Here is a 12,267-nt window from a genome sequence, read left to right on the forward strand (position 1 = left end):
GAAGGTAAATACATAGATGACTTCCACAGAATAAAACACATAGGGCCTTGTAAATATATTGATAACTCCTAACATTGTTCAGATTTTGTCACATTATGACAGCAAATGTCCTTGATCTACGACGGAGGACTTAAGAGTTGGCTGGAAGAAAAACAATACAAAGTTTGGTCCTTATTTAACAGATAAATATCTGAAACATGTAGCAACCATTTGTATTCAGGCTACTTGAGTCAATACTTTGTCAATAGGTTGTAGAACCACCTTTTGCTGCTTCTGGGGCATGTCTAGCACCTTTTCATGTCCATAGACTGAAGTTTGTCCCTATTCTTTTGTGCAAAACAGCTTAGACCTGGTCAGAATGCATACGACTCTGTGTGAACAGCAAGGCCATCCTAATATACGAGTATGCTTTGATTTAAACCATTCCACTGCAGCACTTACTGTTTGTTTAGTGTTGCCGTCGTGCCATAAGGTGACCCTCCAACTCAGTCTCATGTCGTTTTCAACCTCTAACAGGCTTTTTCTTTCCAGGATTTAGCTCCATCAATGATCCACTCATCATGATACTGTCTCCAGTGTGTTTTACCATGGGGATGATGTTTTCAGAAGTCTGTGAAATGTTAATTTTTTGCAACCCATGTTGCACTTAGGCCAAATGGTCCTTAAGGCTAGTTTTCAACATTTATTTTTCTTCCTGGCCTCTCTTTCATTAAGTCCAGATTTGTAGAGTGGGTAACGTTGTCCTGTCAACAGATTATTACACCCAAGCTGTGGATCTCAGCAACGCGTTCCCACCATCTTTGTGCTGCCTTGATTCTGCACTTATCCAGACTGGCTTTTAACTTGTTTTATGCTCTATGATGTTGCCCGGATGCATTTTTTTTTATCTTTTCTTTTATGTTTTTAGTTTTGTGTATCGTTACTTACTATTAACTGTATTGTATTTACACATGATGGAAAAATGCACGTAGGCGCATTAATGCAATGTATGCCACACTGATTTGTCTGCTGAGATGAGCGAACACCTGGTGAGATAGCAGAGCTAACAAACAGTCGAAGTCGAAAGAAAACTTGTTGCAGCGTGTGGTGAAAAACACGCTAACAGAAGCCTTTGAGAAAGCGTTGTCACCACTTATTACATGTATCTCTGAAAATGGAGCTTTGCTGAAGTCGGTCCAAGATAAGGAAAACATGCCGGCGGCTAGCGTGGATATGCTAACGGGTAAAGTTGACAACCTGCAGGGCCCTGTTAGCCAAATCAAACGGGATGCTAACAACTGAATTACCAACTGTGGCAACAGAGAGGGGCCTGTATGGGGTGAGAGCCCTCTTCCGACAGAAGGGAATCACCAACTTTCTGATTTATCCAGCTAACATGAGAGTTAAAGTGGCCAGCAAGCAAAAGTCCTTTGATACTGTTAAAGGGGCCGATTGCCGGGGGAGAGCCACCGGTTGTTGCCTGTATGGAAGCCTGAAGATAACCAAGAAAATTGAAGCCACTGGTAACTTACACTTGTAGTTTGTCCACCTTACCCAAATGCTAGATCATTTTGGCCTGTTAATTGTTCGATTTTTCTGCTTGTTATATACATTTTGGGCTTTGCAATGCAACATATAATGCATTGCATTGTTCAAACAAGGTCTGGTATTTTATAATGTTCAGAAATGGACAAAGATTCCCTATAGATAGATCTTGCTTCGTGGATTTCACAGACAAAAGGATTTGAGGGATGGGAGGGGGCGTGGCTTCAGCTACACAACAACCAACATAAAAGACACTGTAGGTGAACTCGTAACCAATGACAGACAATGATTTCACTGAGGGTGTTTTTCTTTTCTTTCTATCAGGGTTATGTTTGCTTGCCTATTTATGTATATTTGTATGCGCCTCTTTAACCTAACAATCTATGGCCAATTTAACAGAATTATACTGTTATGTTAATTGGCTAAATTCTTCCTTGATAGCATTCTTGGGTACTCTGCACAGGCAGATGGTGGGCGTAGCTCTACTATAGACCCATCTCAGGCCAGTGGATGTGAACAGAATACAGAATTTTACAAGCCCATTGTTGCTTAGGAAGTTAGGCATTTTATGACTTTACACGGGAGGGAAAGTGGCATTTATATCTATTTATGGCCCAACTACTTATAAAGAAAACTTCTCCCAACTGTTGACTAAAGAAATGCTTGGCTTGAGTAACTTTGTACTAATTTTTGGAGCTGATATAAAAATTTTCTTGGATCAAAACATGGACAGGTCTCGTTCCTCTATATCAACAACTAAAGTGCTGTTATCTGAGCCCTTAGACAACTTCACTAAAAATTTAAACTCAGATGATATTTTGTGTGTTTTGAACAAATTGCTGAAGAATTTACCTTTTTTAAAGAGCACAGTATAGTCAACTTTCTTCATGCAAATTGTAAGCCAAACAGGAGGAGAATTATTGTCAAACTTTAACAGGACAAATTTAGTGCCTAAACTGAAGGGAGTCTTAAATATTAATGTTGGCAGTGTTTATAAATAATGATATGTTCGTATGGGCTGACGTTAAAGGATTCTTGAGAAACAACTCCATTTGTTTTATTTGTTATTACAAAAAAATAACATAGAGGATGTAAACTATAAAAATTAGAATTAGAGTGCTAAATATTAGAGAACGCATTAAATGTCAGGTACTCCCAATGAAAATAACTTGAACTGAACCTTAAACATTCTGCATTAAAAGGTTTACCTTAACAGCGAGTACAATTTTATATGCATGTAACTAAACACAAACAGCCCTATTTGATATTTTCACGAAGACACATCTCGCTCTAATAAGTGCAGACTAACACATTTGTTCTGCTTAGTTTGAAACAATCCTTTCAATATGTTTTATGTATGCCAAAGGCCTTGGTTGATTGTTCTAATGAAGATGTGTATCCTGACCTCTAGTGGTGAGGAGAGTTAAACACACGTTGACGATTAACTATGACAAAGATTCACTGAAGGCCCTGTGCTTTCTGTACATTTTTAATACAGATTAATGCGTTCAAACTCATAACAAGACAGGCCCCAAAACTTCGTCTTCATCTGTATTTCCAACAGGACGCTCTTCCTCTGACACCGATGTCCAGTACAAGACCCTGAAACAGCCAATTACAAATATGCAATAAAAAAAAACAATCTAAGGCATGCGTGCTCACAGGACGGGTGTCTGACGTTGCTAATGTCTTATGTTGTGCAGATTGTAGCTTTGTTTTCACCCCAGGGAGAGGAACAGCAGCAGCAGTGAAGTGGTTAAACAGGTGGTGAGAAGAAACAGGAGGAGGCGGAGGAAGGAGCGAGGAGCTGCGCCAGGCGCGGCGAGTAACTGCCCTCCTGGGAGCAGAGACAGGTCAAATATCTCCTGCAGCTCTGTGTGGCCTGCCACAAGCTGGGGGGTCACTTAAAGACACAGAGAGAAGAAAAACACGCAGGAAAACATAGATGGCACCGTCAGTGTAGCAGAAGAAGCTTAGATTTCTAAAACCATACATGCTGTTGAAGCAAGAGCATCCATACTGCTTAAACATTTTCACATTATGTCACATTACAATCAGAAAGATAAGTGCATTTTTTATTGGGATTTTATGTGGCAGACCAACAAAGTAGAACATAAAAGTAAAGGGGAAGATAAATTACACATGATTTTGAAATTCTTTGAAACAAACATCTAAAAAGCAGGGTGTACATTGTTATTCAGCACCCTTGTTTCTGACAGCCCAAAATAAAATCCAGACCAGCTTGCTTTTTAGAAGCCACCTAATGAGTAAACAGCGTCCACGTGGGTGGTGGGAGAGTTTGTTAACAGATTAATTTTTAGTATGGTACAACACAAACCTGACCTTTGAGAAGAGTGACAAGAAGAGAGCTGTTGTTGTCAGAAAGCCACAGGAAGTCGTTTATCACGTTCAAGCCACGTCGGGGAACCCAGCAAACATGTGGGACCGAAAATGAAATATCTGGGCTTACAGGGAAGACACTGAGGATGTTGGAAAGGTCGCACTGTGCACCACCCTAAATGCCCATCCACGCTGTAAAATGTAGGGTCAGCATCATGCTGTGGGAAGGATTTTCCTCAGCAGGGAAAGAAAAGCTTGTCAGAGCTAAATGAAGAAACACTTTAACCCTGGCAGCTGGGATGGAGGTTCATCTTTCGCCAGCACAACGACACAAAACATCCACTCAGAGCCGCAACGGATGGTTTAAATCAAATCGCATCCATGTGTTACAATGGACCCAAATCTGGTTCAGAATCTTGAGCAATAACTTTAATTATTAGTTCCCAGTCGCTCCTCATCCAATCTGACTAGGATTGAGTTTGTTTTAGTCCCCATTTGTGCAAAGCTGGTAGAGGGATACACCAAAGGGCACTATGTGTAAAACAAAACTGCAAACCACGTTTTTATTTATTTCCAGTTACCTATTATGCTTTGCTTTGTGTTGGTGTGTCACATAGACATCATATACGTAGACGCCCCGACGTCGGGTGAGAGGCGTGCCAAAAGAGCGGCCATCTTAGGTCATATATATATATATATATATATATATATATATATATATATATATATATATATATATATATATATATATATATATATATATATATATAATGTGTGTATAATTTGTGTGTTTATTATATTAATATGTAACTGCTAAAGATATAACTGCGTGTATACATATCTCATCCAGTTTGACTTCAGTTTAAATAGTTTTGGTTCTGAATAAATATGAGTAATCTAACTCAAAGGTCACCAGCATTGGGAACATATGATAAAAATGAGATCTGAGCTGCCTCCTATTCATTCTGATAGCAGCTGTCTGATCTGTGGTCTGACCCAAGATGGCCGCCCCGTAGGCACGTCGGCCCAGCGGCCGGCAGCGTCCAATGGGGCGTCTACGTACATAATGTCTATGGGTCTGTCACTAAAATCGCAATACGATACTTTGATGTTTACTTTTGCGAGGAGCAGTATGCATTCAGCCAATCGAAGAGTTTGGATTTCTTTTTTAAAAGTTGCAAAAACATTTAAAATGTTTTAAATATTCATGTCTTGAATAGCAGTAATTAAAAATGTCCCATATGTATGCAAATACTTTGTAAAAGTGTTGAGTCTGCCCCTATTTCATTAAATGTTGAATCTGAGTAGCCTGGCTCTCTTATGATCCTTGAAAGTGCTCCTAATGTTTCTGTGTTCAGGCTCTCTGAAGGTCTATTAAAGATTTAATTTAAACATTGTCAAATTCGTTCCAGTACCTGAATACTTTCAGCTGACTATTTTTTTTAGCTTGTTTATCTATCTCTGATAGATGAAACACACAGACATGAAAAAATGCTTGCGAACTTAATGCATGTTTCACCAACACACAAGTTAGTAAAGAACCAATTGGATAGTTAGGTACTTTGTTACGGGGAGATGGCTGCATAGACATAACATGTTCAGATTTCTTCAGTTGATTCTTAAGTAAAACAGTTTGCAAGAAATAAAGTGATATTTTAGCACGAAGGAGGTGATTACCAAAGTGCATTTAGCTAAAATTATGAACATCAAAGATGATCAAATGAAAGATGATACCGCTTCCCGAAGTCCAAAGGAGATCTTTTAAACATCGTCAGAAAACCTGAAAAATGACCGATCAGGACCACTTTGAAAGACTGTAAGGGATTTTTAGAAAATTAACTAAAACATCTGAAAGCTTCTGTATGTAACATTCAGATTTTTTCACTCCTTTTTCTGATTATACAAGATACAAAATAAAGGCATGAACTCCTCTTTAATTTACCTAACTTTCCCCTCAAACAGTCACATATGCCATGTTCAATATAACAAGCCTCAGTTTCTGTGCCCTTGAAAATGTGGTGCATCTGGTTACCTGTGATGTAGAAGTAGAGCCTGACAATGGAGCGACTGCCTGAGTACATCTCGCACTGATAAGTGCCCTGATGCTGCAAGCGGGTTGATGGAATGGAGTAGAGCCTGTCCACTCCTGCTGTCACCTCCTTAAACTGGTCCATTTCCTGCGTTTTCACCTGTGAAGGAAGATACGGTTGCCCCCCCCCCCCCCCCGTTTATCGACAGCAGTTGCTTCAGCTAACAAGATGCAACAGTGGATTTTGCTCGGACTAAAGCAAAATGCGGAAAGAGCTTCAGTTAAGAGTTTTGTAACATTTGTAGGTTGAGGTCAATAATCTAGACATCATTAAGATAATTTGGGGAACAAAAGCACATTTCCCACTTGTGATGTTAAGCTACATAAGCTTTTAGGTTCTGATTCATACGAAAGACATAAAAGTGAAATTAGTCCTTCTAGCGGAGGCTAAGCTTTGAAACAATGGGACTCAGGCCACAAGTACGCAAAAATCGCCCTAATCTTTAGCTCCCCCCAAGGATTTTCAATAATATTCAGGTCAGGGTTGTGGCCACGTTGCTCCCAAAATTATATTATTATTTACAGTCACAAGAAACATGATGGTGGTAGAATTAAAATATACATTTAAACTTTAATATACTTGAAATCTGATTGGGGTATGAATCATTTTGGGTTTATCTGAATGTGTCGTGTAAACCATGCTGTGTTCCTTTGTAGAGATTCAGCATTTATTTGACTTTAGATGCTCACCTTTTGATCAAATTGTCGATCTTTTTGTGTTGTTTGACATTTTAAGTATAGATGAACATTTGCAAAAACAGTTTATCTTAAGAAAGTCGTCTGCGCATGTCTATTTCAACGTATTTTGTTCCTCTTTCTTGGACATTCAGTGGGTTAGTTGGACGAAAACCTGGTCCTAACAAAAAAAGAGCTAATCTTCTGAAACTACAGCTATGGACCGACATGGATCATTATGCTTTGAGCTTACCTCCTCTGCAAACCTCCAGATCACCTCAATATCATTTGGTAGATCAAAAGGCACATCACACCACATTCGGGCCCCGCTGTTCTCCATTACCTCAATTTCTTGAACTGAAATAAATATATAGCCACCCACATGCACACAGACAGAGACGCATGCATACAGATAACATTCACAGAGGGCAGCGCTTGCAGTCTGAGCCTTCCTTAATGATAATACTTAAGCCCGGTCTCTGAGGAGTGCAGCAAAAGTGATGATATGCTAAACATCGGCTGAGCTGTGCAGGGGTGATACGAACACCGCCGTGTGTGGGAGTCGGCTGTCACCCCGCATAAAGAAGTCATCAACTTAAAGAGAACCTCGAGGGCTCTGTGCAAAAAAGATATAATGTGTGGAAGTAAAACCTTTCCACTGTCTCGTTTTCAAATCCTGACTTTTTTTTTTGTTCAGAGCATTTCAAGGATCAAGCGCAGAGCATTTCAGGGATCAGGACTTATGAGTGGGGAAAATATAGCTATTTAAGGATCTGTCATGTCTAGATTAGCCCGTCTTCCTTTAGCTGTGATGTAACAAAATCTGTCACCCTGTGAATTATGCTCTCACCTGGACAGTCGAGTGGGAATTCACAGGAGTCATACTGGCAGGTGATACAGTTGTACACAGCGCCTGCACTCTGAAAACCTGACGGGAGCATGAAACTAGAGTTAAAGGGATGGTTCGGTGCTTCTAAAGCGAGGTTCCATTAAACAGGTATTAAGTTAAACCTGTGGGAGATAAAACTCTTGACGCCTTTATTCAGGATAAGTCCAGATTGTCTAAAGCTATCGGCTAGCGTGAGAAGGGTCAAAATCAAAGGTGGACTTTTGCCATCTTAAAATAACTCGGATCTCAAATACATCCGAGGGGTTTATGCAAATGCAATTCCATGAGCTCACTCTTTGATATGGAAGCAAATCAAATATGTTACATTGATTTAGGTAAATGCTACTTTATTGATTTTCAGATTGCTTTAGTTTTCATTTCACTAAGGAAGATCACCAGTCCGGCCAAGCCTCCTACTAATATTTCCAATGTAAATAATCCTGGGTTTCAGAGAAAGACAACCACCTGATGCAAATATAATTACAATTTAAAGGTTAATAAAACAGTTTTCATATAAACTCCTTTGACACCTTTGAGGGCGAAGTTACTTTGAGATGGTGGATTTCTGCTTTTAGTCTCGGTTCCTCTAACTAGCTGAGAGCCTCACCTTCCAGAACCACCTAATCTGGCTGTCAACACTAGACAAGATACAGACAATATAAACACTAACGTTAGCGTCTGACTGTAGCTTCCTATTTATCTCAGATTTTGAATCAGTCTGGTTGGGATTGGATCGTTTTTGTTCAACAATATAATAAAACCTGAATTGATATTTATGCACTGAATGAAGATTCTTTAAAACACATTTATAAAACCCTTCTCTTCTTTTTTGGGAACACACAGAACGATTTTTTTTTTTTGTATTGGGACTGCTTTAGTATTTGCAGCCTTTGCACAAACATTCCAACTTAGGACAAATTTGTTGTGGAAGATCGTACACTAATTAGAGACTTGTTATAACATGGTTTGGGAAACCTTCACGCTATTTGTAAAAAGAAAAGAAGAACGTCTCAATGTTGATAAATCTAGTAAACTTAACAGAACCATTCTTAAAATATTTAGAACCTACAGTCCCTTGCAAATGTATTGAACCAGAACGTTTCCACATTTTGTCATTTAACAGCAACTAACTATAGTGCATCTTATTAGGATTAAAGTGAGAAACTAATTCAAAGCAGAGCATAATTGTAAAGTGGAAAGAAAATGATATAAATGCAAATATAAATCTGACAAGCATCCATTTGTGTTTCCATTTGTATACATTTGTATTTAACTCCCCCGCATCAGTACTTTGTTTCGCCTACTTTTGCTGCAGTTTTGTTTGGCTTCTTAAAGACCACATTTTGCTCTTCTTTGAGAAATCGCTCAAGCTCAGTCAGATTGAATGGATAACATCCGTGAACGGCAAATTTGCAAGTCACACCACAGATTTCCAATTGGGTTCTGATCTGGACTTTCACCAGGTCGTTCTAAAGCATCAGTATATTCTGATCTAAATAACTCTATTGTAGCTCTGACTGTAAGTTTGAGGTGGCTGATCTGTTGACAGGCAATCCACTACAGTCTCAAGTCTTTTGCAGCCTCAAACAGGATTTCTTCCAGGATTGCCCTGCATTCAGTTCCTCTCGTCAACTATGAACCTAAATCTTGGTCTCATCTCACCAGAGCACCTTCTTCTGCGTATTTGCTGTGTCCCTGCGTAGCTTGTGGTAAGCTGCAGAGGCAAAGTCTTTTTGCTTAGTTTTGACAAATCAACAACCATGCCACTCTTCCACAGAGGCCAGATTTGTAGAGCGTAAAACTAAAGGTTGTTCTGTTAACAGATTCTCCCACCTGAGCTGTGGATCTCTGCAGCTCCCCCAGTTACCATAAGCCTCCGGGTTGCTTCTCTTTGAAAGGCTCTCCTTCTCCGGTCTTAGGTCATGTCTTGGTAGGTTTACAGTTGTTTTCATGATAGATAGACCAGTGAGACGTTCAAAGCTTGGGATACATCTTTTTTTAAGCCTAACCATGCTTTAATGTTCTCCGTAGCTTTATCCCTGATCAGTCTGGTGTGCTCCTTGTTCATGTTGATGCTGATTGGTTAAAAAAAACAAAAACATTTTACTCTTACTTTACAATTATGATCTTCTTTGTGTTGGTTCGTTGCAAAAGAAAAAAAAAAAAAAAAAAAAGCACAGGGAGTATGAAAAGTTTCATAAGGCACTGCATCCTTAACAAAATGAGGAAGGATTTTCCTTAAACAGGTCGGTTTGAGTAAAGAGATTAGAAACGGGACGGCACTCACCACATGGAGGAAAACACCCAGAGACTGTGGAAAGAACGAAACATTTTACCTCAGTCACGATTTGACTTTGTGCACGTGCAGTTCTGCTTCCACAGTTATTCAAAGCCTGTAATTACGTAACTAGATTATCACAAGACGATTAAAGAGATCAGAGGGAGTGGCGATGATCCGGCGTGGGCATTACTTGAGATGGAAAAGATGAAGGAAATGTGTGAGAGACCATGTCTCACCTCTAGGCAGTTTGGAGGCAGCTGCAATGAAATTGTCTGCTGCTGTCAGCAGCCTGCTCTCGTACACGCTGTCTGATAGATGGAGGAGGAGGAGGAAGACAGGAGATATTTGGCTCAAAACATCTAGGTGAATTGTATGCTTTAGGGCATCATTTCGGAAACGTCTCATTTCTGGAGCTCACTGAACAACTAATTTGCTGTCTGCTGGAGCAGGTGTTTTAGTTACCCTTATTCAGCTGCTGGTCAAACTCCTCCACTATGGGGAGGATCTCAGCGTCTAGTATCTCCTTCAGCTTGATGTCATAGCCTTCACCTGGAGAAGGGAAACGCATAAAATCGTTGCTTCGATGAATCTGAATGATAAACAGACTATTTGGCCCCTACCCACTCTTCCAGCCTCTATCACGCTCTCGTTCGTGTTGAATATGCGGTCCAGCATCCTAAAGCACTCGTCCACGTTTCGGACGTTTTCGTGCGTCAGAACGTGACCCCAGCACAGCCGAAGGCTGTCTTCCACCTCGACGAAGCACTCGTAGCAGCTCACAGCGGGGCAAATCAGCAAACTAACACTTGCGAGCCACAAAATAGCCTTGCACATTTTCAACAGGAGCTCCAGCCTCCACTAAATGTTTTGTTTTTATTCAAATCCCGCTCCCACGGCGACTACATGTGAATAACTTCTAATTCTTCAGGTTGCAGACAGTACCCTCTGCACTTCCCTCCATTCTATTGTGTCTAGTCCCCGTTTCCGGCTGCCTCAATGCACCAGTTTTACTGCAGAGCACAGAGATGGTGTGAGCCGAGGAAGGGAGGTGGCGCAGATGAGGGGGAGAGGGGCAGATAAAAAGGGAGTTAAGCGCTTACGTACGCGCCAGGACAAAGCAAGGAGGGTATCGGCAAGAAAAATTTACAATTTTTAATAAATGGGTCTGCTGCGGAAACTGACAGATGGAAAGTCAGAGCCAGTTTTTTGGGGGGTGGGGGGGTTGTGCAAGAACAAAGGAAAAACAAAAAATTAATTGAAGACGTGAAAATTGCACGTTCTTCTGGATAAAGTTCAAACAGTTTCAAGTGGACAGGAGACCGAAGCGATGAAACCAGTGGAGAGCAGGGGTTGGAGGTAAGAGCGGCGACAGACAGAAATAAACGAAGAGGGAGTAGGACTACAAATCAACTCGACTGGCTCATCGCATCCTGTATCCCCCACTCGCCTCCTCATCCCTCCACACCCCCCATCCTTCTTCTCCCCGATCCCTCGCTCCTGGTGCATCTCCATGGCAACCAGACAGGGTGCCTAATACATGAACTTAATATATTTCCAGTGGCAGGGTGAGCTGGGTACTAATGCATTCATCTGTCTCAGCACAGACAGGCCAATCAATATCAGGCAGGAGTGTTCTCCAGGACCGCCAAAGTCTGAAAATGGCTGAACACGGGAAATCCCAAATTAACCAGGGTGTTTTCGTGTCTTTCTTGTTGTGCCTGTAGGCTTGTGTCTGACATTTTCCCAACTCTTCTCAGTTTTCTACAAGGAACCTCTAATTTTTTTAATGCATTTAATGGGCAGAAAAAAAAACTTTTTTCAGAACTAGACCTGCTGATCACCAATCAGAGCCAAAAACAGTACATTTCTAGTCTGTTTGTTCTGGATGTGATAATATACATTTGTGTATATGTCTTGAAAAAAAGATTAGGACTCTAAAATAAAATAAAAACACTATGTTTTTTCTAAAGAAAACATCCAAACAGCTTCTAAAAGCTTGTGGAGGAATGTGTAATGTTACATTGAAACCAACATTAGCTTGTGGGCCGCAATACCCAAGGTTAAATTTGGCACAAAAGCACTAAAAAGAACATTACAGCTACAAAGAAACATGGTGGTGGCAGAATCATGATCTAGGGTTATGGAACTGATATTTGTGTAAGTGTGGGATTTGATCTCATGAGTTTTGACCCCAAATCTTCAGGAGTCTCCCAGGAAGCTTAAGATAAAGAAAGATTTTGTCTGTCAGCGTTACAGAGTCCAAGCAGATGCTGGGAAAAAAAATATATTCAAAGGAAGAAAATGTAAGTTTCTGACTGACCTAGCCAAAACAAAGGGTTCACCTGAAAAGTTATTTGCATCTGATACATTTGGAGAACTTTTGCAAGACAGAGTTTATTTTCCCTTCAAACATATTTATTTTCCAGTTGATATACATACAGGATATGTCACATTATGTTTCGAGAAAAA

At 40.3% G+C, this 12,267-nt stretch overlaps 1 protein-coding gene across 1 annotated transcript; it reads right to left on the reverse strand.

Moving 5' to 3' along the window:
* Window positions 1-3,008: 3,008 nt before the first annotated feature.
* Window positions 3,009-10,747, reverse strand: LOC105920036 (sperm acrosome membrane-associated protein 6). Its single transcript, XM_012855526.3, has 9 exons — window positions 10,419-10,747; window positions 10,261-10,347; window positions 10,035-10,106; window positions 9,805-9,828; window positions 7,479-7,556; window positions 6,882-6,985; window positions 5,897-6,053; window positions 3,247-3,427; window positions 3,009-3,126 (listed from the first exon to the last, which is right to left on the reverse strand). Exons 1-9 carry the CDS (start codon window positions 10,630-10,632, stop codon window positions 3,039-3,041), a joined length of 1,005 nt encoding a protein of 334 aa, XP_012710980.2. The 5' UTR covers window positions 10,633-10,747; the 3' UTR covers window positions 3,009-3,038.
* Between the last annotated feature and the right edge of the window lie 1,520 nt (window positions 10,748-12,267).

Source organism: Fundulus heteroclitus, chromosome 3, assembly GCF_011125445.2.
Source record: "Fundulus heteroclitus isolate FHET01 chromosome 3, MU-UCD_Fhet_4.1, whole genome shotgun sequence".
NCBI lineage: Eukaryota > Metazoa > Chordata > Actinopteri > Cyprinodontiformes > Fundulidae > Fundulus > Fundulus heteroclitus.

Excerpts from the sequence above, each read along its gene's own strand:
- LOC105920036 (XM_012855526.3), bottom strand. The coding sequence starts at position 10,632 with ATGTGCAAGGCTATTTTGTGGCTCGCAAGTGTTAGTTTGCTGATTTGC. Across the intron at positions 6,054-6,881 it reads TCTGGAGGTTTGCAGAGGAG|GTGAAAACGCAGGAAATGGA; the intron begins GTAAGCTCAAAG and ends CTTCCTTCACAG. Across the intron at positions 3,127-3,246 it reads CTGCTGTTCCTCTCCCTGGG|GGTCTTGTACTGGACATCGG; the intron begins GTGAAAACAAAG and ends TGGCTGTTTCAG.